This window comes from Syngnathus acus, chromosome 11 (genome assembly GCF_901709675.1).
Source record: "Syngnathus acus chromosome 11, fSynAcu1.2, whole genome shotgun sequence".
Taxonomy (NCBI): domain Eukaryota; kingdom Metazoa; phylum Chordata; class Actinopteri; order Syngnathiformes; family Syngnathidae; genus Syngnathus; species Syngnathus acus.
Genome location: NC_051096.1, coordinates 2317594 through 2342665, shown reverse-complemented (window position 1 = coordinate 2342665; position 25072 = coordinate 2317594). Strand labels below are relative to the sequence as shown.

Below are 25072 nucleotides of genomic sequence, written 5' to 3'. Positions count from 1 at the left end.
CGCCATCTCCTGGTTCATGAACACAACACAATGTCCTCAGGTGAACTTTTAATTCTTTCTTTGCAACAGAGTAACAACAGACACAGGACAGTAAATATTTCGACACAGCGCACTCAAAATATCAACAACTCTTCAGTAGGGATAAAAGTGCAGGCGCGTGCGCACGCCAAGTGTAAATCCCAACATTTCGTATATATAAGAAAATCAAAACAGTGAAGGTAAAGGTCCATTTCTTCTTCTATGATTGATGGTCACATTTTCCTCAAAATTTCCGACACTAATAAAGCTTAAGAACAAACTAAAAAAATCTGGTTTCTTTTGATGATATATAGCTGTCGCCGTGTGCTCGTTCTCAACACTTGATGTTGGTCGGAATCCAAATCATACCACCAAATATCGACCTGAGCGCAGATGATGTGCTCATCATAGTCGTCATAGGATTCTTGTATTTTTTTCTTTAAGGCAGACGTCATGTGGCAGTTGCGGAGTGGGGTGAGCTTTTCTCTTTCTTCCAAACCCTCAAAGATTCGGGGTCCCGCCTTGATGGCCGGGCGTTGGCACGAGCGGGGGAGCCCTCTTTCTCCTCCTCCTCCTTATGGTCCTCCTGGCGCCTTCCTCCTCTTGCCCTTCCTCCTCTTCCTCCAAGTCCTCTTCCTCATCGCCGTCAGCGCACGCCGACGTCATCTTGAGGCGCAGCTCGGTCTGAGTGGGAACCGCAAGGCTGAGCTCGGCGCTCAAAGACTCGGGACCTGCTGCATGCAAGACACGCCACAATAAAACAAAACTCCACTCACGTCAAAGTAAGTCTTTCACATGATGACTTAAGTATTCAGTGAAAACGTAAAAAGTGTCATGTTGCAAGAAACGGAGGAAGCACCCGCGACGGGCGAGGCGGCGCTGTTGTCCTCTCCGCCCGAGTGCAGGAAGACGTCGATCGCCTCTTGGTCCGACATGTCCATCAGGTCCATCTGCTCCAGCATGTCCACGTTGACCTCCATGGACGACATGCTGCCTGTTGGCCCTGCGACCCCCACCCCGCCCCGGCAACGCGGACAACAAGGAAAAGGCAGTGGCTGTCACTATAGTTTAGCGCAGCGGGCGTCCAGTAGGGGGCGGCAAATGACTGACTCCAGGCAAAGCAAAGCAAGAACGGATGAACTTTAGCTTTAGCAACATTGGCACAAGGATGAAAGCAAAGGGAATGTTGCAAAACAATGAAAGATTATAGTTAAATTTGTTTATCTATTTTTCTCCTTAATCAGGGGCGTGCAGAGGATGGGGCAATGAGGAGATGCCCCACCCCCCTACGTGAGTCGGAAGGAGACGATTGGCTCTTGCAGACAGTTAGAGAAGACATTATTGGCTAGCGTACCTCGAGGAAATCAGGAGGGCGGAGCGGGTTCGCCGAGTCGCGTGGGAGGGACAGCACAAGAAAGAAGAAGAAGGACACCATGGGGAGGGGGCTCATGTTATCACACTCCCACCCAGGAGACACTGACAACTACGCTGGGCTCACTCCGCCGTTGCCCTTTTGAAGCTTAAAAAAACAAGATGAGGAGCTCCCGGTCTCAATTGCAATTTGGACGCGTCAAGCGTACTTTTGCACTGCCAGATTTGACAGCCGTTTAAACGCTCTTACATGGCATTCCGAAGAAATCGTGACCAAGAAATAAGACTCGTGCTCCAGATTTGAGGGCGGCCAAAACGGAGTCAGCCCGGTGTAGTTGGGTGGCCGAGATCCAAAGAGCAGATAGCCGTGGCCTCTCACCTCTCCTCTCGACGATCTGGAGGTAACCTGTGGACAGGTACTGCTCCACATCCTGCTGGAAGGCCTCCTCCAGCAGCTTATGTTTGTCTTTCGGCTTCCGCTGCCCGTCATCGCCAGCGTCAGCACACTGAGAGCGGGACCCCTTGGGCGTGGGATCACAGTCCACCTCCGCTGCAAACATTTCAGGGTGCACAGAAAGAGAACGTCACGATTGGTGGAAGCCAAGGCCGGGCCTTCGTTTGTACGTGCGGCGGGCACAAATGGCTCCCCTCGACTTCTTTGCTCCATGTGATTGCATGTAAGCGCCCTTTTGATATCTGCGAAGCAGCATAAAAGACCCCGTGAGCTAAATATGAGCTACCGCTAAAAATAGAAGCCCCCGGAGCAGCAAGAAGACGTGGCAGGCGGCGCAAAATGTAGTTGAGCTTACAAGAAGGAGGAACAAAGTGCAAAGAAAAGGGATTAGAACGTCCACGTTGGTGGCAGGTGCTTTAATCGATCCACGCAGCACCCAAATGATGAGAAAGCTCAAACAAGGCACCAACCAAGTGTTATTTGCATAGGCCTCCCTGTAAATTTGGAGATCTGGTGTCTTCAACAATTTATTGATTTGGGGGCGTGGCTAAAACCGCAGCCAGTCACAAACAGCGGCGTCGACATTCGAATGGGCGCACCTTGGTTTACGACGGTGGTGCATGATGTCACGTAATTGGAACTTAGTTACTAACTGCCATATCCATCTGCAATACGCATTTGTTTGCAAAAATAAATTCAATTAAATATCATCCACCATTTACTGCTCTATGGTTATCATCACGCTTGTGCTCATTTTTCAACAAGAATTAACAAAAATTCATTTGAAGCTGACCTGAGAAATTTCTACATCTCTCAGGTCGCCTCAAGTTCCAATTCTGAATTCCTGCTCCATGGTTAGCTTCACACTTTTAAGTGTCAAATTGTGTGTCAAATTAAAAGCAGCAAGTTTGCTTACGAGAGTTCCTCTGGCTCTCGTCGGCCGCAGCAGGCGCAGTGGACATCCTGGATGCGGATTTGTTTTTGTTTTTCCCCTTCAAGACAAGACGCAGTCTTTCACAGCCCCCAAAAAGACACTACACTAGGCCGCCTCGCATCCTCACGCTCGTTCCGCCGTCATCGCGCAGCATTTTCTTGCTTTTGGCGTCCGTGAGAAGAGGAGATGAGATGATGCGCCTGACTCGAGGCGAGGCGTACACGACGCGAGAAAGAGAGAGAGGATGCGAGTAGAGCTGTGAGGGAGGAAGGGGGGGGGGGGGTCGCAGATGCCTGTTTGAGTGACCTACGAACGAGCGGCCTTCATCGAAAAGGCGCAAACCCAACAATTAAGCGAGGTTCTGCGTCAGGAAGGTGTGTGTAAAATGAAAACTCATGATTAGCACGACGCTGCGTGAGAAGAAGGGCTCGCAGCATCCTTCACTTGAAGCTCCTCCTCCTCTTCCGCCTTCCCGACCGACTATCACGGCATTTCAAGTGCGGCTGATGGCAAGTGTGACGAGTGGCACCACAGGAGGGCGCTCTTGCTTTTGGACAGAGGACTTCCGGTGTAAACAGGAAATGCTAAGTTAGCGTGAAGTGCCAGGTTCCGGCGGCAGCGAGACCGCTGGGCTCACGCTGCACTGGGTGTAGCAGGGAATCTTCCAATCTCGTAATTATTGGTTTTGTAGTTCAGTGTTTTTTTATGATTACTGTGTGGTAAATGTTTTATATGACAGGGTCGATTAGTGGTCGAGGGTGCGGGTGACTGGGTGTGGGTGAGCGACACATCAGCTAGGCGGTATTTGAATGTTTTTAAGAGTATTAAAACTGAGTTTAAATTGTCTAGTGACACGTGTTTTGTTTTTATAGTTGCTCACGTGCACCGCATCTTTTATGTGTTTGAGGCTAACTCCGGTAGGTCGTTTGCTTCCGAAGCCAGTAGAGGAGGCGAGTGGAAACTAGTCAGCTTTGGAGATGTGCAAAGTCCGGATGCTGAGAGTCTTGGTGAACGAGCGACTCAATGTCGCCATGGAAGAAATCTTCGGACTGTTCGAAAGTACCATCGCCGAGTACGAGGAGCAACTTTGCCGATCCAAAGAGGAGATCGAGCGACAACGACAACTGCTGGACGCCGTTTTCGTGGAGCCAGTCGAAGATGGGATACATCGAGCAGGTTTGTTCGGCACTTGAATTGTTTTAGGTGAGGCTCAATCGTTCTGGTACGATGAGAAAGAAAAAAGGCTTTTCCTTAAATTTGGAGGAGCTGTCGATATTGTGAACAAATAAGAATTGTGTGCATTTGTTTCTCCAGACGTTCTCCCAGAGCAGCAGCAGCGGCGGCAGCACGACGCAGAGCCTCCTTCTGTCAAAAAAGAAAACAAGGAGGAAACAGAGGAGGATGAGCAGCACTCTCGCTTGCCAAGTGAGTTTGGTTGCCACCTCCAAGTGAGACGCCCTACCAACTGTCATGTGGAGAAAATCCAAACGATGCCTTGCTCTTCTTCTAGGCGTTGCGCCAGAGCGGCAACATGAAGCAGCGCTCCTCTGCGTGAAAAAGGAAAGGAACGATGAGGAGGAGCATGCGAGAGAGACGCTCGCGGGTGAGGCACCCGAGCCATCTTTTTTTGTCAAACTTGATTGTGTGCGGCCAACGTTTTCTGGTCGCATTGTCCACCCTGCTAGTCAAGAGCAAACGAGGCTGCAAGAGGAAGGTGGGGAGCGGGCTGGTGGAGCCGGTGCGGGTCGCCGATGTTTCCGCTGGGGAAGATGTTCCTTCGGGATGGGAAGACGCCGTCGAGCTTGCGGTGGAGCTTGCGGACGACTCATCGTCCTCGACCTCCGTTGAGGACGACAGGAGGAGGAGCTCGAGTTACGCTTGGACGCGGGCCGACAAGGGGCTGCTGGCTGCCTTTTTTGAGGAGTACCCCATGTTCTACAACTCCTGTCTGGACGAGTTCAAGGACCCCGGCATCAAAAGAGCCGTGGTCAGGCAGTTTGTCAAGGAACACTTTGAACACAAGGGCCGTCCTGCACCAAGTTGTAAGTAGCAAAAAGTTGGTCGTCTTCCTGCTCGGAACAATTGGGTCTTTATGATCTTGGTCTGCCAGATGAGCAAGTGATGGGCTTCCTGAAGAATTACCGGACCAGGTTTGTCAAGCTCAGTAGCAAAAAGTCAGCTGGGGCAGATGAGCATCTGACGGCCACGGAGCGCTGGATTCTTGACAACTTTGACTACCTGCGCCCTCATATTAAAAAGCGACGTGGTCGAGTCGCGCGCCAGGTCAGCCTCCAATTGCAAAATTCAGACTTTGCAAGCCATCGTTTGGCATCTGGTCATCATTTTGCGTTGCAGTTCCCTTCTGAGGCGTCACCCAGGGCGGCCCGGGACGATCGAGCCGACAAGCCCGCTCCCTCCGCCTGCGCCACGTGCGGGGCGGCTGGCCAGGCCTCCACCCTCGACGCCAATGAGCCACCTCCACGGGTGAGGCAGCAGAGAGGTGGGCACAGCGCTGCTTTCCCCGACGGCGAGCCCAAGATCCAGACCATCGCACAGTACCTGAGAGAGCTCATGACGAGCACGTCAGAAGACCAGACTTGAAGCCGGCGGTGACGAGACGCAACTGAAGGCAAATGGCGAGCGGAGCCGCTCGTCTGAAAATCCACGCGCAACGTCACGCCGGCGACTAGCCGCTCAGCTGCTCGTTTTGCCGCCGCATCTTCAAACATCGCTTGGCGTCAGAGCGCCATCCACACTGGGGAGAAACCTTTCAGCTGCTCACCATGTGGCTCCGCCTTACCGCCCTGGATGACCGCATGAGGACGTGCACTGACAAGAACCTCTCCGCCTGCGCTGTGTGCCGCGACAACGTCACAAAGCGATACAATTGGCGCTGCACATGAGGACGAGCACGGGCCAGAAGCCCTTTAGCCGCAACTGCCAGGCCGACGCTTCACTCGCAAGTTCATACCGGCTGAGGAGACGCAAGGGTGGCCGTGCACTTTGAACACTCAAACTTGTTTTGAACTCGAGTGAAAGCATGAATCTCCAGACAATTAAATTTTGTCTGTTTTCATGTTTCTCTGACGGTTCAAACAGGATAAATTCTGAATCTACCAATCGTGTGTGTGTTTTGTCAATCTCAATTAAACAACACGTGATGTCAAAGCTTACAATTTCTGAAAAACAAATTGGGCAAACACCCATTACCATCGAGTTGCTCTTTGTTCCCATTCGCTAGGTGGCGGCACGAGAAACACTACGCATTTTAAAACAACCGGAAGTGAGATTTTCTTTGTTTTTGGACGCAGTGAGATAGTGATGTGCATTCCAGTTCTTGGGAATTAAAAAGAAAAAGATTTTTAAGTGGCATTTGGGATTAAGTGATTGTGTCCAACGTGAGCCAGTAGATGGCACTAGAGTGGAAAAATAGCTACTTTTTAAAATAACATGAAATAACACAGCACATCGAGGCACTGAATTGTCTTTTTTGCATGCACATTTTTTATTAAATATGTTGACAAGAAAAAAATCACTACACTGGCTTTTGTCATCAAACAAGAAAAAATATATACGTTCAAACAGGACTCTCGACTAGTTCTCCGCTTAATTCTTTCCTTGCTTACGTTTTTTTCTCACTTACCACTTTGCTTAGTTTTTTTTCTAGCTTAACCTTTTTTTTTCCGCTGGCCATTTTTTCCTTGCTTACCGCTCACCGTTTTTTCTCACTTACGTTTTTGCTTAGTATTTTCCTGCTTCCCTTTTTTTTTTTGCTTAGTGCGCGCTTACCGTTTTTCTCACCTACATTTTTTGTTCAAGCTTACTGTTTTTTCTCGCCTATCATTTTGTCCTCGCTTACAGCTCACTTACCGTTTTTCTCCCTTACGCTTACGCTCAGTATTTACCTGCTTCCCGCCTAGTGCACGCTTACCGTTTTTCTCACCTACGTATTTTTCCGCTTCGTTTTTTCTCAGTTTTTTTACTCTTACCATTTTTTCTCGCTTACCATTTATCACTTACCGTTTTTCTCACTTAGTGTTTTTTCTTGCCTACCGTTTTTCTCGCGTACGAATTTTTCTCGCTTACCGTAGTTTTTTCTCGCTTACCATATTTCTTGCTTACTGGTTTTCTTGCCTATTGTTTTTTCTCGCTTCCTGTATTTCTTCCCTATAGTTTTTTCTCGCTTAGTTTTTCTTACTTACCTTTTTCTCACTTAAAAATTTTATGTCCTCGCTTATCGTTTTTTTTCTCTCGCCTACGGCTTTTCCTCGCTTTTTTTCCTCACGTACCACTTCTCTCACGTACCATTTTTCTTGCTTATTGTACCATTTTTTTCTTGCCTATTGTCTCGACTTTTTAGATCATTCGCTAGCATTCCCCATTCCCAAATTTTCATCCACGCAGATTCTCCAGAAACTGCATTCTCTTATCATTACTCATACAATCAGTCAAAACGGTCTCTTGATCGGCCAGGAAAACTATCTTAACTACAAATACTGCGCATTTCAGTGCAATAAACACAAAGCCAGGATGCGCAAAGGCAATAAAAAACGGAAAAAAAAACAATCAAGCATGCAAGTCCGGCTTTTTCTAATAGCCAATTAGACTAAGATTAAATCGTACATTAAACTATAAAGTGGTTACATTTGTACAATTATCCTACAAACCATCTATGGCTGGTAGAAAAGACTGTTCCAAAAACATTTTGGACACTTTGTCCGTCCTCACATTTTAGCGCAGGCTGGTCTAAGCGGAGCTTTTCTTGATCTCCTTGATGGACACGTGACCCCACACGTTCATCTGCGCGATGCTTTGTAGATTGGCCTCTCTGTATTTGTAAGTCACCTCGTCGAGGCCGTTGATTAAGATCTGGAAATGATCGTCGGCGCACTTGATGACAACCTGAGTGACAACAGGACACCATGCATTTGATGAGTGTGAACGGCATGGCGGCGAGCAAAGATGGGAGATGTGACGTTCACGTTGACATTTTCGGGACTCGTGACTTTTAGATGGTTCGAGTGATTCCTTTTGACTGTGACATTTCCATTCCATACTTTTTGTAGTTTGGGAAAAAAAATCACTCCGGCCTTTATTAGCGGCTAGGTGCTCTTCAATCAGTAAATGGCCGCTTTCCATAAGAAACACTCAATTGTTTTTTAAGGTTGAATCATGTTTAGGGAGGTTCTACAAGATGGAATAGGTTTTGACAGACACAGTTATATGAATACACCTTGCACATATGAACAAACAATGGAGCAACAATTAGATATAATAAACTAATGGATAAACTAACAGGCACCAATCAAAGATAAGGAAAATTTCACACGAAAGTTTGGAACCCCCAAAACTGTAAGGCGGACGTGCGAGTGTGTGTAGAAATATGGTGTGATTCACGTCACCTTGACTTCTTGTCCGGGTCCAGAGCTTTCTGTGGGATGCTCCTCTCCTTTGTTCCAAGTTGTGTTCACTCTGGAGTTCAGCCAAATCTTCTTGGTTGCAAAGTTCAACTTGAGGAGCAGCGGGACCACGTTGTCGGTTTCGTCGTCAGCGGCAGGCACAAACAGGCTGATTTTAAACCTGCAACACAGTTGCGTTTGTGGTATTAGCATTCTTGTGTCCGTGTGGGCGGGGTCCTCGTACCAATCTGCCAGTTTATTTGCTCGTCCTGTGATGGTGATGACGTTGTTCACACGGAGACCTCCCTTCAGCTTGATCATTGATCCAAGCTGCAAACATGTAATCAAAACATAAAACATCTTGAGTAGAAATCGCATGCGAATGCTGCTAAGATCTGACACTGAAATGAAATTGTGTGGAAATTATTACAACTGTCCTTTGAACCTGTCCAGAAAAGTGGGAGGATAAAAAAAATGCTCTTCACGATTTATGCAGAGAACGGAAAAAAAAATCAACTCACTCTTTTCTGCAAGAGTATGATGTCACCAGAATGGCTCTCTTCTGCCTTCACTGAGGTGATTGCATAATACGCTTTGGGCATCTTGCACATGAAGCTGTTGGGTAGCTTGCAGCTCATCTGCTTCCATCTTCCAGACTGAAAGATGAGCAAGATGGATTTCAGTGGATGATGCAGATGTTCTTGCAAGCGCTTAATTGGCCACGCACCTTTTGCGACATCGCCACGCAGTCCTTTTCCAGGTGTTTGGGTTCTTCTGGGGCCCAGTCGGTGAAAGTCACCTCGTGGTTGTCCGACCACTCAAACATGCCGAGTACGTTCTGGTCAGTCAGTCCGGTCCACATGTTGCTGGTGTCTGCAGAGGAAAAAGGCGAGCAGATCTTTCACTTAGCGGTCAGGTGTTCCACCTATGGAGTAGTTCTACAAAGACCGTTTGCGCACCAAGGTCGGAGGCCTTTGTCACCCACGTCTGCTCCACCTCTGAAAGGATGGACACCAGATTGGCACCCAATTTCTTGCAGACATCTTGAGCATCGGCCCACTCCTTCTTGTCCTCAGAAGCTTTGTAGCAGAAGCCTGCAAACTCCTCCCAGGACTCTCCCGAGCATCTCGGCTCTGCAGGTGACATCCCGTGGCGAGGTTAGCAGTAGTTGAGCGCTTAGCATGAAAAGATGCTCTGTGAACTCACCTCCGTCTGCAAATGTGAAGGCCTGATCCGTCGAGTCGGCACTCCTGCAGGTCGTTAACGTGACAATGAGCTGGGCCTCTTATTGGTAATTGACCATAAACGTTGGCCACTCACTTGAGGGAGGTGATCCCGTTGCGGGTGGAGGCATCAAAGCCGTTCTTTGCCGCGGCTGTCATCACAATACAGTCTCCTCCAATGTCGTTACGAACGACGCCGGCGTGAATAGCGGCCGCGCAGACGCTGGAGTCCTGCACTCAAAACAAGTCAAGAACTCAACTGGTGGGTCACAATAGGGAGGATTTGACTCCCTGCCCTTTCCCTTGCATGTCAGGGCACAATTTTGATCACACCGGTACTGCAATTCTGCCGTTCTGCCTGTCTAAAACTGATTGGTGTGTGGAAATGAATGAATCTTTCAAAACAAAATAACTTGGAAAATCCCAATTGAAATGTAGGTTCATCTTCGAAATGTTTAGAGCCAGTGCCTCTCCAGTCTAAGCGTCACTGATTCAGCAATCACGTACCTCATTGTAGACCAAGGTTCCTGTGACATTGTGTTGGGAGTTGGCGCACTTGGGTGGGCAGTGGAACCTGCAGAAGGCAAGGACGAGCAAATTGACGACAGGCGTTCACCGTCACGGAAACGCCGGGGCAAGTGTGACTCACGTCATTGCCTTGGTCAAGTTGAGGCTGTTGAAAGTGCGGTCAAAAGATGGGTTGTATGTTTTTCCCGGCAACCTCGGTCGCCAGAGACTCGCTTACCGTCACGTGCGCATCCTAAGAGGTCAAAACTGAGGCCGAAGTCAACGCCGTCCTCCAGCGGCAGGATGCGGACGTACTGAGCGGACAATGGCGAGCCAAACCGGTGCTCCCCCCCTCCGCTAATCTAGAAACAGCACTGTGTTTGTAATGACAAGTTTGGACAGCCCGGTCGGCGTCGGAGTGACTGGCTGGCCGCTCACCTTTTCGTCCGGGTGTTCAGTCCAGCTTTTGCCATCAACACTCGTCTTCATCTCAAAATCGATGACCCAGGACCTTGGGTCAGTGTGAGGACAGCCCTGGGTGACAATCCCAGTCACCTTTCTCACGTGACCGAGGTTCACCTGGATCCAGCTGGTGGAGGCTGCAGGAGACGAGCTCGCTCAGGACACCAAACTACCAGTGCCGAAGTAGCTTTTAGTTGTCTACGTACGATCTTGTGACGGTCTCCAGCAGGAATTCCTACTCAAGTGAGCTTTCTCGGGGCTGTGGTCGCTCATAGAAGACGAAGCTTCAAACGCTGAGTCGGTGATGCGCTTGTCCGCCTCAACCAAACTGTCAAGACACACTGAGGACAACCCAGAATCATGCACTGAACCTTTTAATCATCGCGTCCACGTCCGTAGCAGAACAGAATGTGCCGTTATACCCCAACTCTGGTTGGGAGATACATCATGACACAACAAAGACGTGAAACCCACCTTTCTGTTCACAGCTGTAGACCATGTGCAGGTATTTGGAGACAGCAGGGCAGGTCTCCCGGGCAGCCTCGAAAGGGTCAGCAAGACAATATTGACGGTTGTCACATTTTCGCCTGTAGTGAGGGAGGGCTCCTCGCACCACGCAAGTCTCTGCAAGCCACAAGGCCGAGTGGAAGCTTATTTTGGCTGCAACGGTCGTATAGTCGGACCAAAATGCAACGCTTATTTATGTCCTGTCTTACCCTTTGTTGCTCTCTGAGTTGGACAAAGGCTGCCACTCCTCCGTCCGTAGAAAGCCGACTGGATGCGGATGACGCTTTGACCCTCACTCTGACAAAAGAGGTCGACGTGCTTCTGCTGGTTGCACACAAGGATCTCCCGAAAACCTGCGAGCGCACCGTGGTGTCTTTTTTCCATCTCGCATCTTTTGACGTCAACATTCAGGATTCGGGGAGACTGACTTACCGTCATGGCGTGGAGGTTCCGGTTTCTGTCCTGCGAGGCAAAAGCCAAAGATGGGCATCAAAACCAATTGGCCATGAGTCAAAACTTACCTCTTGCTCTTTTCTTGCACATGTAGGTGCTCTTCTTCTGGCAGTTGTCAAATTTCCATTTTCCCTCTTCACTTTTAGTTTGAAAGGAAAGGCAGTTTTCACCAGAGGGTTTACCAGGGCTCTCTGTAAGGAGACGGCAGATGCTAAGCGCTCCTCTCCATTGCTCCAGACCGTCGGAGAGAAATATTGGACCGACCTGTGGTCCAGTGGGTGTAACGAAAGGGAGACCCGTCAGTCCACTTGCAGCCATCTTGAGTGATTGTGGTTTTGATGGCCAACCACAAAGAAGAAACGTTTTGAAGAGCGGAGCCCAAACCTTTGGATCAAACAGGAATAAGATGTCACCAGTGATTGAGTGATTGAAGCCATTTGACGTTTTACTCATTCCGTTGTGGTCAACATGAAGTGGAACAGCAAATCTTTTGTCTGAATTTCTTGTCGTCATAGCGTCACAAGCTCCTCTTTTACCCCTGTTCTGAGTAGTGGCTGAGTAGTAAGCTGTTTTGGTGTCTTTAAATGCAAATGAGATACTTCACACCCCGCCTCCTCCAGGCCAGACATGTTTGTAGTTTTTAGCGGAGGTAGCGTTTCCTTGCGCTGCAAACCTTTAGCTTGATTAAAAGATATCAACAGCAAAAGACTTGTCCTTCCAACCATACATAACACGTAACATAATAAATCTCCTCACAATATTTATCAATGCAGTCAGGTTACGCAGTAAGCTAGCGTTAGCGTGAAGCTAACAAATGCATTTAACACATTCTTGTGGTGCCCAAGAATAAAACATGCGATTAGCTCAGTGTTTGTCAATCTTTTTTCATTCACGGCACACCTTTTCATTGGAAAAAATCTCGAGGCACACCAACAGAAATCTGTTAAGACGTAGCCACCTATATTAACAATATAGTGATTCTTATCAAAGTGTCTTGAATAGGAATCAACTCAAAAATGTATTCTTATCATCTTTTGTATTTCTTCTTTCAAATAAAAAGTGCACTTAAAGTGCAATAATATTTGGGAAAGATTTCACTGTTACAATATGAAAAGTTGCATGTCAGTATATTTTACTTGCTTGCTTGGTACCATAACGCTGTTAGATAGCTTTTCACCACATACCAAGCGCAACGGAGTTGGTGTCGTTGCATCCCAGGTAAAAGTAAATCCGAATGAAATATCTTTCATCGTATTGCCTCAAGCTCACGGTATTTGCCTTCTTTCTCATACTAGGGCCTTCATCTGGGTCTGAATTTTGTCCAGGGCCCAGATCGGAGTTAACATTTTTTCTTTTCAAAAACTTCTCCATCACCGTCAGCACAGTCTTGCTAGCCACAATGCTCTCGCTGGTACCGGTCACATTCATGCATCACTAATTCTCTTGTCTTAACGTACAATGCAATTTGCTCCCTGCTGCCATCTAGTGATAAGGAATCATTACATGATTACGCAGCCAGTCACTACTACAGCACAGACACTTGACAATGGCATATTATCTGCAGATAATAATTCATTCATTTTCAAAAAATATTTTTAGACCAATTTGATGAAATTGGATAATTTTCCACGGCACACCTGACGATCACTCGCGGCACACTAGACAGTGGTTGACAAACACTGGATTAGCTGATACAACTACTTAAAATACATCCACAAGAAGTGACAAAAGAAAGCACAGTGCTAAAATCAGCTGATGCTAATGCTACGACAATGAGGGCATCCTAGACACGCAATACAAAAGTTAGTTTTTTACTTTTGTGTCATCTCAAGTTTAGCACTTTACTGTGTCCGTCGTTTCCATAGATTGAAGGAACTGAATCTTCAATGAAACAAAGTTTTTTTTGTATACTGGCGAGTTTTTTGTATGATGCCTTATCAAGGCCATCTACTGATTTAAAAGAAAAGCATCCCTGTCTGGTCAGATGCAAAAGAAATGTTAAGACAACTACTTGCGGTCTGGTTGCCAACTGCAGGTGACGTCACAAACGTTTTCTTTGTCTTGTCTTGAGAATGAGCAACTAAAGACAACTGGCAAAAAAGTTCTTTCAAAATGTCACTTTCCTTGGCAAATACGCCAGCCTCTACAAATATCGCAAGATTCTCAACCAACAGTCCCGATCGAGCGCATAAGCCTACCTTTGATGAAGTTCTGTTCATTTGAATGGGTAATACTGATCAGGTCGCCTCCGAGGCGGACGCAGTCGTCTCGCGCCTCCTGCCAGTTCTTGGCATTGTTGCGGTTGATCAGGTAGCAGAAGTTGTTGTTGGAGAACCACCAGCCGCACGTTTTGGTCCAGCCTGCAAGCGAGACTCACGTGACTTGAGGGCCAACTGGCCAATGACCAAACACGTGTCGGCCGCAGAGTGGGACGCCTACCTCTCATTGACGGCAGATCAGGAAGAGCCTCTTGGATTTTGGCTGCAAAAACGCAAGGGGGATCAAATATGAGAGAGCAGCGAGAGGTTAAAGGGCAAAGTGGGTGACTTTTGAACCTTTTTTGCAGACGGATGGCTGCTTTTTAGTGCAGGGCCACTCATGAAATTGTCCAGAAGCTGACAGAGCAAAGCAGTCACCGCGTCCTGGAGACTGTTTTCCCTCCAGCGTGATGTTGTCCTGTGGACGACAGAGCAGATACCACTTATATTTTTTCTGCTCTTGCGACAATGTGACCAACCCAACTTTGGCTTTCTCATATGGAATCGACCTGGACAAATGGCAACATTTTAGACTGCTGTAGACGTTTCGCTTACTGCAGACGTGCCGTCACTCCAGGAAAATTTTTTGTCTTTGTTCTTCTTGAGGCCTAGGAAAGGCCAATATCCTCTATCATCATGCACGTGAGCTTGGGGAAAACAGAACAAGGGCTAGTTGCAAAGATGCTGGGAAGCATTGCGGGACGATCACGGTATCATCGGTTTGTCTTGGCGCTCACCAGCCAAGAATTTATTTTCGTCCGCTGAGAGGACGCTGGCCAGGTGACCATTCCATTCCTTGCAGAAGTCCTCAGCCGACTGCCAATTCCTCGGTATCCATCCAAAATGATAGCAAGAGTCGTCATGCAGGAAGTCACCGGGGTCGCAGGAAGAAGCTGAAGCCACAAACAAACTTGGATTGGAAAAGCATGGCGGGACGGTGCAAGAGTAAAAACAAGCATGCCAGCCACTCACTGTCCACTCGATCGTAACCGAAGTCTTTGAAGGAACACGACCGACCCTTCGGGCAGTCTGCAAAAAGTCCACACAATTGAAATGTCCCTTTCGACATCAACACGACAACTCCTGAGCAGGTTTACCGTCCAGCGGGCGCTCGCACATGTACGGCAACGAGGATCCGCACGAGCCGTGTTGCCACTTTCCTGGCTGAGTCCACATGCCTTGGTTGACGTACACGCAGGACTCTACGTCGGCGCTGTCGGGACAAGTCGTGAAAAGCATCTTACGAACAGGATGAATTGGAGGTTCTTTTTTTGCTCTCTTTTAACAAAAGCGGTTTTCCTCTCATTACATGTGCTCTTTCTCATTTTGGAAACGAGCCCCAAAACCTTGCCTAACAGTCAAGACGTGACCTTCTTACCTTGTAACGTGACGTGAATCCCAGGTGGAGTAGCTCACCGTCACACGGGCATCAGACCAAGTCATCTTCTGTTCCTTCTTGTCATACCGACACCAGAACTCGGCGCATTTCTGCAGAGACCAATCCTGGTTGTCAGTCGCATACCAGTAGAGAACCAAAAACCCGCGCTTCCGTCTCACCAGATTGGAGAGTCCGATCCAGAAGGGGTTCTTGCCCATTTGCTCCTTCACAAAGGCTTCCTCGTCCGATGAAGCGATGGAGACCAGCTCGCCGCCCTCCCAGACGCAGTCGTACCGAGCCCCCAGCCAACCGTTGGGGGTCTCCATCTTCTTGTAGCAACTGGACTGGTAAAGACTCCACCCCTTCTCACATGCTGATTTAGGATTGCCTAAGGACACCAATATTAGATATTAGTTTAGAATTGCAGAAATACAGAATTATCAACACGTAATGGCATTATTGTCTTGTCAGCATAAAATTTCAGTAAGCAAGCACATGCAATAAGTTATTGCCAATCGTGTCAACTGTGGGACTGACCATTGACGCGCCCACAAAAAGAATGCCTGCCTACTACTATTGTGGGACTTCAGGAGAGGCCTTCCTTAATACTTGACATTTGATGACAACTCTAAGAATAAGACGAATATCAAATCATGCCTCTTCCTCTTTTCTTGCAGATGTAGCTGCTGCGCTTCTCCTCACAATCGGCTTTTGCCCAGCGGCCGTCGGCAGTGAGCAAGGAAAGGCAGCGTCCACCTTCTCCGGCGATGCCTGGAAGGAGACGACAGATGCTAAGCATGCCTCAGTTTTGTCGACGACAAACATTTGCCGGGTTATAGGCCGACCTGTTTTCAGGTTTTTGTAAGTGGAAATCGATCCGTCAATCCACTCGATGCCGTCGTCAGTGATATTGGCATTGGCGCCCAACCACAGAGTGGGACTGGTCAGCTGAAGGGCGTGCAGACCTTTGGATCGAAGTTAAACAACGACCAAGTGTTTGAACATCGTACAGGTGCGTGTGTTCCTTCTGGAGTCCATGCGGCATAAACTGCGTGAGCCTCCATCGTGTCCTCGGGGCAGTTTACCTTGTATGAAGTTCTGTTCATATGAGTGGGTGATGCTGAGCAGGTCGCCTCCGAGGCCGATGCAGTCGTCTCGCGCCTCCTGCCAGGTCTTGCGAGACTCGCGGTTGATCAGGTAGCAGAAGTCGTTGGACGGGTTGTCCATCCACCAGCCGCACTTTTCACTCCAGCCTGCAAGCGAGACCCGTGTCACTTGAGGGCAAAGTGGCGACCGACCATGTGTCGGCTGCAGGGTGGGACGCTCACCTCTTGATGACAGCAAAACAGGGCGAGCCTCTCGGACCTTGGCTGCAAGAACGCAAGGGGGATCAAATATGAGAGCAATGACAGGTTAAAGGGCAAAGTGTACTGTGGTGACTTGCGGACCTTTTTTGCACATCGATGGCTGCTCTTTAGTGCAGGACCACTCATCAAATTGTCCAGAAGCTGACAGAGCAAAGCACTCATCGGATACTGTCGACTTCTTTCCAATCAACTGCGTGACGTTGTCCTGCGGAAGACACAGCGGATGTCACTTGAGCGTGTTTTTAGACTGCAGTAAATGTTTTACTTACTGTAGATTTTCCGTCAATCCACTCAAAGTTGTTTTTGTTCTTCCTCAGTCCCACAAAAGGCCGAGATCCTTCTGGGTCTCGCATGTGAGCTTGAGGTAAGCAGCACAAGCGCTTCAGCACAAAAGAGCATCCACTTGTCGGATGTTTCTAGACACTTGGTCTTAGCGCTCACCTGCCAAGAAATTGCCTTCGTTCGCTGCGAGGACGCTGGCGAGGTGACCTTTGCGTTCATTGCAAAACCTCTCGGCGGCTCGCTGCACCATCTTCATCCCCTCAAAATGATAGCAAGAATCGTCAAACAGGAATTCACCAGGGTCGCAGGAGGAAGCTGGAGCCACAAACAAACATGGATTAGAAAAGCACGGCGGGACGACGCAGGAGTAAAAACACGCGTGGCTGCCACTCACTGTCCACCCGATCGTAACCGAAGTCTTTGAAGGCACACGGCCAGCCCTCCGGGCAGTCTGCAGAAAGACCACACAATTGAAATGTCCATTTCCACATCAAAATGACAACTCCTGAGCAGGCTTACCGTTCATCGGGCGCTCACACATGTACGGCAACGAGGATCCGCACGAGCCGTGTCGCCACTTTCCAGGCTGAGTCCTCACGCCTTGGTTGACGTACGCGCAGGACTCTTCGTCGGAGCTGTCGGGAGAAGTCGTGAAAAACATCTCTATTTTTTCTTGCTCTCTGATGAAAAATTGACAAAAGCTTTTTTCCCCCTCGTCACACGTGCTCTTTCCCATTTTGGAAAGGGGATCCAAAACCTTGCCTGACAGTAAAACAACGTAAAGACGTGACCTTTTTACCTTCCAACCTGACGTGAGTCCCAGTTGGAGTAGTTTCCCGTCACGCGGACATTGGACCACGTCAGGTTCTTTTGCTTCTTGTCATACCGACACCAAGCCTCGTCGCATTTCTGCACAGACCAATCCCGGTTGTCAGTCGCGTACCAGTAGAGAATCAACTGCTTGCGCTTCCGTCTCACCAGATTGGAGAGTCCGATCCAGAAGGGGTCATCGCCGATTTGCTTCTTCACAAAGGCTTCCTTGTCCGATGAGGCAACGGAGACCAGGTCGCCGCCCTCCCAGAAGCAGTCGTACCGAGCCCCCAGCCAACCGTTGGGTGTCATAATCTTCTTGTAGCAACGGGAGCCGAAAGGAAACCAGCCGTTGGCCCTGTCACACGACCTCTGACCGACTGAGGAAACATTTGGGGGATTGCGGTATTTTTTTATTTTACGCATATTGCATGTTCCACTTCTTCAAGCTCACTGAGTGTGGGTTAGGACGTGGGTACTTTTAGCCCTCAAGAAATGCCGCCGTACAGAGAATAGAATTGGGTTAGGTGGCTCTGATACAAATTTAACAATTTAATCTTGTTTGAGACCATCTCAGGTGAAGAAATTATACCGGCTGTCTCGGATCAGAGTTTAACAATGAGTGGTTTGATAAAATGTAAAACGTCAATGTAAAAAGCACGGAGTCTGGAGGGCACGGGAGGAACTCGGCACTTTTCTGGACGCGAGGCATTTGGACATCTTGGGAGCGCCAAGCGGCACATTACCTCTTCCTCTTTTCTTGCAGATGTAGTTTGTTTTTTCTTTGCAATCCTCAAATTTCCAGCGGCCGTCGGCAGTGAGCAAGGAAAGGCAGCTTTCACCGGGGCCTTCTCCGGCGATGCCTGGAAGGAGACAACAGATGCTAAGCACTTGTTCGTTTTGTCGCCGACAGACATTCGTCGGGTTATAGGCCGACCTGTTTTCAGGTTTTTGTAAGTGAACGGGGATCCATCAGTCCACTTGCTGCCTTCAGTGATATTGGCATTGGCTCCCAACCATAGAGAGCGACTGGTCATCTTAAGGGCGTAAACTTTGGATCGAAGTAAAACAACGACCAAGTGTTTGAACATTGCGTGTGTTCCTTCTGGAGTTCATGTGGCATAAACTGTCTGAGCCTCTATCGTGCCCTCTGGGCAGTTTACCTTCGATATACAACTGCTCATTTGAGTTGGTGATGCTGAGCAGGTCACCTCCGCGGCTGACGCAGTCGTCTCGCGCCTCCTGCCAGGTCTTCCGAGACTTGGGGTCGAGCAGGTAGGAGAAGTCAAAGCGGTTGTCTACCCACCCGTCCCACCTTTTGGTCCTATCTGCAAGTGAGACTCGCGTCACTTGAGGGCCAACTGACGACAAGAGCGCGACCACGGATGTGACGCCCACCTGGCGTCAATGTTGACGGCGCAAGAGCAGTAACAGCCTCTCGGACCTTGGCTGTAAGAGGGATCAAGTATGTGAGCGCGCGTGCAAGGGCAAAAGCAGCTGTTGTGACTTTCAGACCTTTTTTGCAGATGGCTGTTACCCTGGTGTGGCAATTACTATCATAAATAGTTCCATAGCTGCTCGTGTATGCGCAGTTTTCATTTGTATAAGCCGGTACCCTTCCAAAAGGCCAAGGGACGTCGGCCTGCACACATGACGGAAGTGACTAGAGCGCATGATGGCTTTTCCTTTCATTTGCTCTTGTCAACTATAATTCTAATTGCAATCAAACTGCAGCTTTGTCCTTGTTCCAGCTGATTTTCTGAAAAACTTTTCTTCCTCTTCTTGTAAGATTGCGGCCATTCCGGTCAAACTTTGACTCTTGTTTTTTTTTTCAAGTAAACTTTCTTTTTAAATGACAGTTTGTATCTCACTTTTATCATTTGCATTTCAGTACGACATCTTCATTCTGGACAAATGACAACATTTTAGGTCACTCTCAACATTTCACTTACGGTAGATGTTCCGTCAAGGTACTCCCACTTGCTGTTCTTCCGCACGAGTCCCAACCAACCATACCCATATCCTCTTACGTGATCTTGAGAAAAGCAGAACAAGCGCTAGTTAAAAAGATGCTGGCGAGCATTGCGGGATGATCGCAGGATTGTCGGTTTGTCTAGGCGCTCACCATTCAAGAATTTGCCTTCATTCGCTGAGCGGATGCTGGGCAACTGACCATTCCGTCCCTTGCAGAAGTCTTTAGCAGACTGCATAGTATGCATAATCGCCCCCAAATGATAGCAAGAGTCGTCATGCAGGAAGTCGCCGGGGTCGCAGGAAGAAGCTGAAGCCACAAACAAACTTGGATTGGAAAAGCATGGCGGGACAGTGCACGAGTAAAAACAAGTATGCCAGCCACTCACTGTCCACTCGATCGTAACCAAAGTCTTTGAAGGAACACGACCGACCCTCCGGGCAGTCTGCAGAAAGACCACACAATTGAAATGTCCATTTCGACATCAAAATGACAACTCCTGAGCAGGCTTACCGTCCAGCAGGCGCTCACACATGTACGGCAACGAGGATGCGCACGAGCCGTGTCTCCACTTTCCTGGCTCCCTATTCGCGCCTTGGTTGACGTACGCACAGGACTCCACGTCGGAGCTGTCGGGAAAAGTCGTAAAAAGCATCTCAGTATTTTTTCTTGCTTTCTGATGAAAGATTGACAAAAGCTTTTTTTCCCCCTTGTCACACGTGCTCATTCCCATTTTGGAAAGGGACTCCAAAACCTTGCCTAACAGTAAAAGGACGTAAAGACGTGACCTTATTACCTTCCACCCTGACGGGAGTCCCAGTTGGAGTAGTCTCCCGTCACGCGGACATCGGACCAAGTCAGCTTCTTTTGCACCTTGTCATACCGACACCAAGCCTCTTTGCATTTCTGCACAGACCAATCCCGGTTGTCAGTCGCATACCAGTAGAGAATCAACTGCTTGCGCTTCCGTCTCACCAGATTGGAGAGTCCGATCCAGAAGGGGTCATCGCCCATTTGCTTCTTCACAAAGGCTTCTTCGTCCGATGAGGCGATGGAGACCAGGTCGCCGCCCTCCCAGAAGCAGTCGTACCGAGCCCCCAGCCAACCGTTGGGGGTCTCCATCTTCTTGTAGCAACTGAACTCGTGAAAACTCCACCCCTCCTCACATTGTGATTTAGAATTGGCTGAGGACACATTTGAGACTTGTATGACATACTGGCATAACTGTCTTGTCAGCAGCGCCTTGGCATTAGAGTTGGTTCAATCGGTATTTCTTTAAAGCAAAATTAGGTTATTTTTGTAACCAGCATTCATTCCAGTGCATATTTTCTCGTGTTATTTCTTCAGATTGGACGAAATGAAAATGGATTACCTGTCAAAAGGACAACTTAAATAGAGAAAAATCCTGCTTGATCACTGACTAAAACACACAAATTGAGAAAGCTGGAGCTGAACTGATGTCCTTGATTTGCTGATCAGTGATATTTGCCATTTTAATAATCCTTTCCTTCACTGTTTTTACGGAGAGACGCATGGCTTTAATTTTCTGAATGATCTCGATTTTGTTTTTAAGTCCGAAAATAGGCACTCTTGATATTTTAATGAATGACTCCTTAATGTACTCGCCATCGGTTTTCTGCACTTTGGGCTGCAACAAAACTTGCAGCAGTAGTGGCGTTTGGAGATGCAATCCACTTCTTGAAACTGTTTTTCGGTCCTCAAATCTCTCCACCTTTCCTCTCAGTTCCAACTGGGTGGTCGGCAGCAAATTTAGCATGCTTTAGCTGAAAATGTCGCTCCAAATTGCTCTTCTTGTTATTTGACAACTTCTTATTGCAAATTAAACATGCAGGCAATCCTTCAGCATTGGCAATGAAACCAAATAGTTCAGTCCATTCTTTCTTAAAGCCTCTGTTCTCATCAGCAATCTTTCTCTTTTTGAATCCATGGCCCGTCACTCACACACCTGTTTGTTTACAACTCGCCTATGCTGTTTAGTTGTACTACGTTCATTTAGTCTTCACTTACAGATTATTTTACTGGTTCTTTTATCACAAATTATTTAGGTTGATTTACCTGACATGTTTCGGCGCGTACTTCCGCCTTCATCAGAGTGTCACTGGTGTAGTTGTGACGCGTCTATCAGCTAATGACGCCGAAACATGTCAGGTAAATCAACCTAAATAATTTGTCTGTGATAAAAGAACCAGTAAAATGACCGCCTATGCTGTGTTGCAGGCTATGACGCAATTTTGCTATTCAGCGCCATTCTGAAATTCTGTATTTTTAATATATTTACAACTACATATATTTTTACAGCTAAGAATGTTTGTGTCATGATTACCACCTAAAAACCATATTTAAAAAAACAACATATCTTTCCATTTTTACGCAATTTTGCAAACGCTCCAGGGAGCCGCTAGGGGTGTGCTAAAGAGCCGCATGCGGCTCTGGAGCCGCGGGTTTCCAACCCCTGGTTTACCTTCACAAAACACTGTGGCGTTGCGGACTTGGCTCAGGCAGTAGAGCTGGTCGATTAATATCCATTGAGTTAGCGGTTCGTGGTTTAATAAAATGCAAATAAATTAAAGATACACGTTTTTTTCCCCGAAAAGAACGCATTATAGATATAATGTCGTTTTGATTTGTTTCGTTTCATTTTAATTTCGTTTCGTTTTCGAATAATGTTATTTTGTTTCGTTTCAGTTGCTAACATGAATTGGACCGGTGAGCATCGCGCTTTCATTGTGGAGAGAGAATGAATCTGTAACTGCAACACAACGAGCGTTCCGTTTGCGCTTCAGACTTGGTAGACATTGAAGGAATGGGGTTCAAAATACAAAAAGTCCTGCCTAGCTACAAAAACAGATATGTTCAAACCTCATTGAATACAGTACATAAGCAGACAAGTATATTCACATATTAAATCAATAAAAGAAACATTTTAAGCATATAATTATACCTGCACACCAAACCAATAAAGAAGACATAACTACACATTTTTATAAATGTGATGACATAGGTTTTTGTAACTTCATGATCTGATATTCTGTGCACTTTGAAATAACAAATGTTGGTTGATATATTGCCTGAATGGCATAACGCCCCTTAAGGAACTGTTTAACGCATGCCTGATGAAAACGAACATGCATGGAGTAAATTGGATAACAGGTGATTGGCTCTGGCTTTTGCCGTGAGGCATGGATAGCGCGCTTCCTAAATTGTGAACCAAATCCAACAACATGACCCCGTACCTGCTCGAAACACAATCTTGTTTTGGGTTACTAACTTCAGAGCCAGTGGATCAGCATTGAAATAAAAATCAACCGATCGTCCTCGGACCGCCAGAACTCCAGAAAAAGTCCCAGCGGTAAGACCAAAATAACATTATTCGAAAATGAAATGAAACAAAACAAAATGGCATTATATGTACTTTTAGAAAAAAAAAAACCTTTGTTGTTTCTGTAATTTATTAGCATTTTATTAAACCTACAAAAAGAAAGTGTTGTCAATTGACTTACCAGGTAAAACATTGAATGGATAAAAATAAAAAAATAAATACAAAAAAAGCGGCGCCTAATAAAAGAACGAGCGTCACGGGCGCGTTCTCATCGTCTGGGAGTCCAGTGGGGGGTGGGTGCCTTCCACTTGCCCTCCCACATCTTTCAAACATTGCTATCTAAAGGTTGTACCTTTATATCCTTTGCATTCAGGAGTGATGAGACGCATACAAGCCCACCCGTTTAATTTGGCACATTTCATGTCTGAGCAGAATATCAATGGACACAACAATGCCGTAGGGGGAAAAAAAGATGATTTATGACAGCTTCAAAGTCCCAATATACGAAAAAGGATTAAGGCCAGTGAAGGGGGGGAGGGAGCGACAGAATTCTGACTTTTTTCCTCAGAATACAGACTAAAAAGTGAGAATTCCCATTTTAAAGTGAGAATTCCCACTTTAAAGTCTGACTTGACTTTAAAGCGAGAATTCCCACTTTCTGACTTTAAAGTCCAAAGTCAAAGAATTCTCACTTTAAAGTTGTAATCCTGTCACCCCTTTTTTTCCCCTTCACTGGCCCTTATCGTCTTCTGTACCAATACAACTCAAAAGTCGCAAATTACTCACCTGACGGGGTCCACGCGGCGATCCACGCAAGAATACGCACAAGCCGCACGGCCAGTGGCGTTCTCATCGCTCACGGGAGAGACGATTGCACGCAAGTAGTCAACAATTCGACTCCGAAGCAAATGCTGGACGGACTAAACTAGTCACAATCGGCTTGGGTGTTCTGATGCTACACGGACGTCGGCCACCACGTGACGTCATAAAAAGCTCCTAACACGTTTGCACGTCTTTGATTTGGCGAGGGTGGACGTGACATCATAGACGCCTTTCACTCGCAACAAAAAAGACCGCAAATAAACACACACAAAAAAGGGGAGACAAGTTTAGTCACTTCCGTCTGCGAGCAAACCTCCGAGTTGGGCTTGGATCAGAGCCAAAGCAAGGCCAAGTCTTGTGTAAATGCATATGGCAGCGGCACATTAGAAATGACTGTCAGGGATCAGCGAGGATAAAAACACAATCAATGCACAATGGAATACGGTTCAAACCAAAAATAAACTTTTCTTTTTAGCATCAATCTAGTGTTGTGTTTAAACAATTATTTTCATCACCTGGATTATATTCACACTGCCACTCAAATAGAAAAGCATTGGCACTCATTGGAATCGTAGTCGTCTTCATGGAAAACACGCTTTTTGTCCATTGGCACCGCCATAATCAACAATCATGTCTTATGTGCCTTTAATCAGCGGGACAATTAATCTGTTAGGCTCTAGTGTTTAGACTAGAAAAAGAAAGAGGCTGAAGCAACAAATTTAGTCAAATACAACATTTTCATTCACTACCGAAAATCTTTGGCCTCGACTCCACAGTTGAAATCGAAGTCCATCTATTCCTTCTTAACTTGTTTAACTAATGAACCACACGTGCTTGAATTTTGAAGTACCACTTTCATTTTTCATTGCAAATATAAAGCGGTACAGAAAAGGGATGGATGGATATTGTTGTCTCCCTCTCAGAAGCTGACAAAAACTTGGTGAGGAGCAAAGTGAAAAAAAAGGCTTGCACACACACTTGGTTGCAGGCCATAAAAGAGGTGAGACCCCAGCCACGGTTATGACGACATCTTCCTTCTAAAGGGCGAGTGTGCGTGTTTGCGTTTTAACTCAACCACTCCAAAGGCGACATCATGTCCGAGGCCTTTTCATGCTAGCTGCTGGTAAAATTAGCAGTCTTAGGACCTGACTTCAGAGGAATACTGTGTACAAAGCTGGGACTGGATTTAGATGAGGAGGCGGCAATTTTTGACACGGCCCTTATGCCGGATCTCGGTATACAAAGATACTCGTTAAGCATTGCATGTTTGCATGTTTCCTCAAAATAAACTCTTATTAAAAAGCAGTTCGGCGCTGTTGCAGTTCCAAATTTCACCAGCAGACGGTGCCAAATTTAGACTGACGTGACATGGTAAATCCGTCGTTGGATTAGTCGAAGTTATTGACTCGGGAAACACGATCTGTTTTGAATTACACACACACGCACACACACACACTCACTTTTGGATCATTTTAGGATGTTTTGCTTTGCTATCATAAAATCCCTTACAGCTGT

At 47.2% G+C, this 25072-nt stretch overlaps 3 protein-coding genes and 5 long non-coding RNA genes across 11 annotated transcripts in view; 3 read left to right on the top strand and 5 right to left on the bottom strand.

Moving 5' to 3' along the window:
- Positions 1-25072, top strand: part of LOC119130207 (fibrinogen C domain-containing protein 1-like) — a 559732-nt gene that overhangs the window by 274766 nt on the left and 259894 nt on the right. The gene's annotated exons all lie outside the window — the stretch shown is intronic.
- Positions 34-3004, bottom strand: LOC119130390 (dysbindin-like). Of its 3 annotated transcripts, none has more exons than XM_037264234.1 (4): positions 2760-3004; positions 1769-1939; positions 878-1021; positions 34-752 (listed from the first exon to the last, which is right to left on the bottom strand). In XM_037264234.1, the coding sequence occupies exons 1-4, from the start codon at positions 2803-2805 to the stop codon at positions 520-522; spliced, it is 594 nt and encodes a 197-aa protein (XP_037120129.1). In that variant the 5' UTR covers positions 2806-3004; the 3' UTR covers positions 34-519. The 3 variants fall into 3 exon arrangements, with proteins under 3 accessions (XP_037120129.1, XP_037120130.1, XP_037120131.1); XM_037264235.1 differs by having other exon boundaries at positions 34-749; positions 2760-3002; XM_037264236.1 differs by having other exon boundaries at positions 878-1012; positions 2760-3001.
- Positions 663-2249, top strand: LOC119130463. Its single transcript, XR_005099423.1, has 2 exons — positions 663-800; positions 1263-2249. It is a non-coding gene; the product is annotated as an uncharacterized LOC119130463 (long non-coding RNA).
- On the top strand, positions 3344-6174 carry LOC119130296. 2 transcript variants are annotated; one of them, XM_037264092.1, is made up of 7 exons: positions 3344-3578; positions 3685-3953; positions 4092-4202; positions 4288-4380; positions 4463-4819; positions 4888-5060; positions 5133-6174. In XM_037264092.1, the coding sequence occupies exons 2-7, from the start codon at positions 3755-3757 to the stop codon at positions 5376-5378; spliced, it is 1179 nt and encodes a 392-aa protein (XP_037119987.1). In that variant the 5' UTR covers positions 3344-3578; positions 3685-3754; the 3' UTR covers positions 5379-6174. The 2 variants fall into 2 exon arrangements, with proteins under 2 accessions (XP_037119987.1, XP_037119988.1); XM_037264093.1 differs by having other exon boundaries at positions 3347-3449.
- On the bottom strand, positions 10188-10623 carry LOC119130470. Its single transcript, XR_005099431.1, has 3 exons — positions 10575-10623; positions 10345-10505; positions 10188-10268 (listed from the first exon to the last, which is right to left on the bottom strand). It is a non-coding gene; the product is annotated as an uncharacterized LOC119130470 (long non-coding RNA).
- Positions 11108-11497, bottom strand: LOC119130468. The gene is made up of 3 exons (XR_005099429.1): positions 11397-11497; positions 11308-11337; positions 11108-11228 (listed from the first exon to the last, which is right to left on the bottom strand). It is a non-coding gene; the product is annotated as an uncharacterized LOC119130468 (long non-coding RNA).
- Positions 15618-18388, bottom strand: LOC119130481. Its single transcript, XR_005099441.1, has 3 exons — positions 18361-18388; positions 18266-18286; positions 15618-15720 (listed from the first exon to the last, which is right to left on the bottom strand). It is a non-coding gene; the product is annotated as an uncharacterized LOC119130481 (long non-coding RNA).
- Positions 18610-18994, bottom strand: LOC119130485. Its single transcript, XR_005099444.1, has 3 exons — positions 18939-18994; positions 18822-18872; positions 18610-18751 (listed from the first exon to the last, which is right to left on the bottom strand). It is a non-coding gene; the product is annotated as an uncharacterized LOC119130485 (long non-coding RNA).

Coding starts and splice junctions, on each gene's coding strand:
- LOC119130390 (XM_037264234.1), bottom strand. CDS start 2,805: ATGTCCACTGCGCCTGCTGCGGCCGACGAGAGCCAGAGGAACTCTC. Junction 1,940..2,759: donor CGAGAGCCAGAGGAACTCTC/GTAAGCAAACTT, acceptor AAATGTTTGCAG/CGGAGGTGGACTGTGATCCC. Junction 753..877: donor CGCCGCCTCGCCCGTCGCGG/GTGCTTCCTCCG, acceptor TCTTGCATGCAG/CAGGTCCCGAGTCTTTGAGC.
- LOC119130296 (XM_037264092.1), top strand. CDS start 3,755: ATGTGCAAAGTCCGGATGCTGAGAGTCTTGGTGAACGAGCGACTCAAT. Junction 4,203..4,287: donor GCAGCACTCTCGCTTGCCAA/GTGAGTTTGGTT, acceptor CTCTTCTTCTAG/GCGTTGCGCCAGAGCGGCAA. Junction 5,061..5,132: donor GTGGTCGAGTCGCGCGCCAG/GTCAGCCTCCAA, acceptor TTTGCGTTGCAG/TTCCCTTCTGAGGCGTCACC.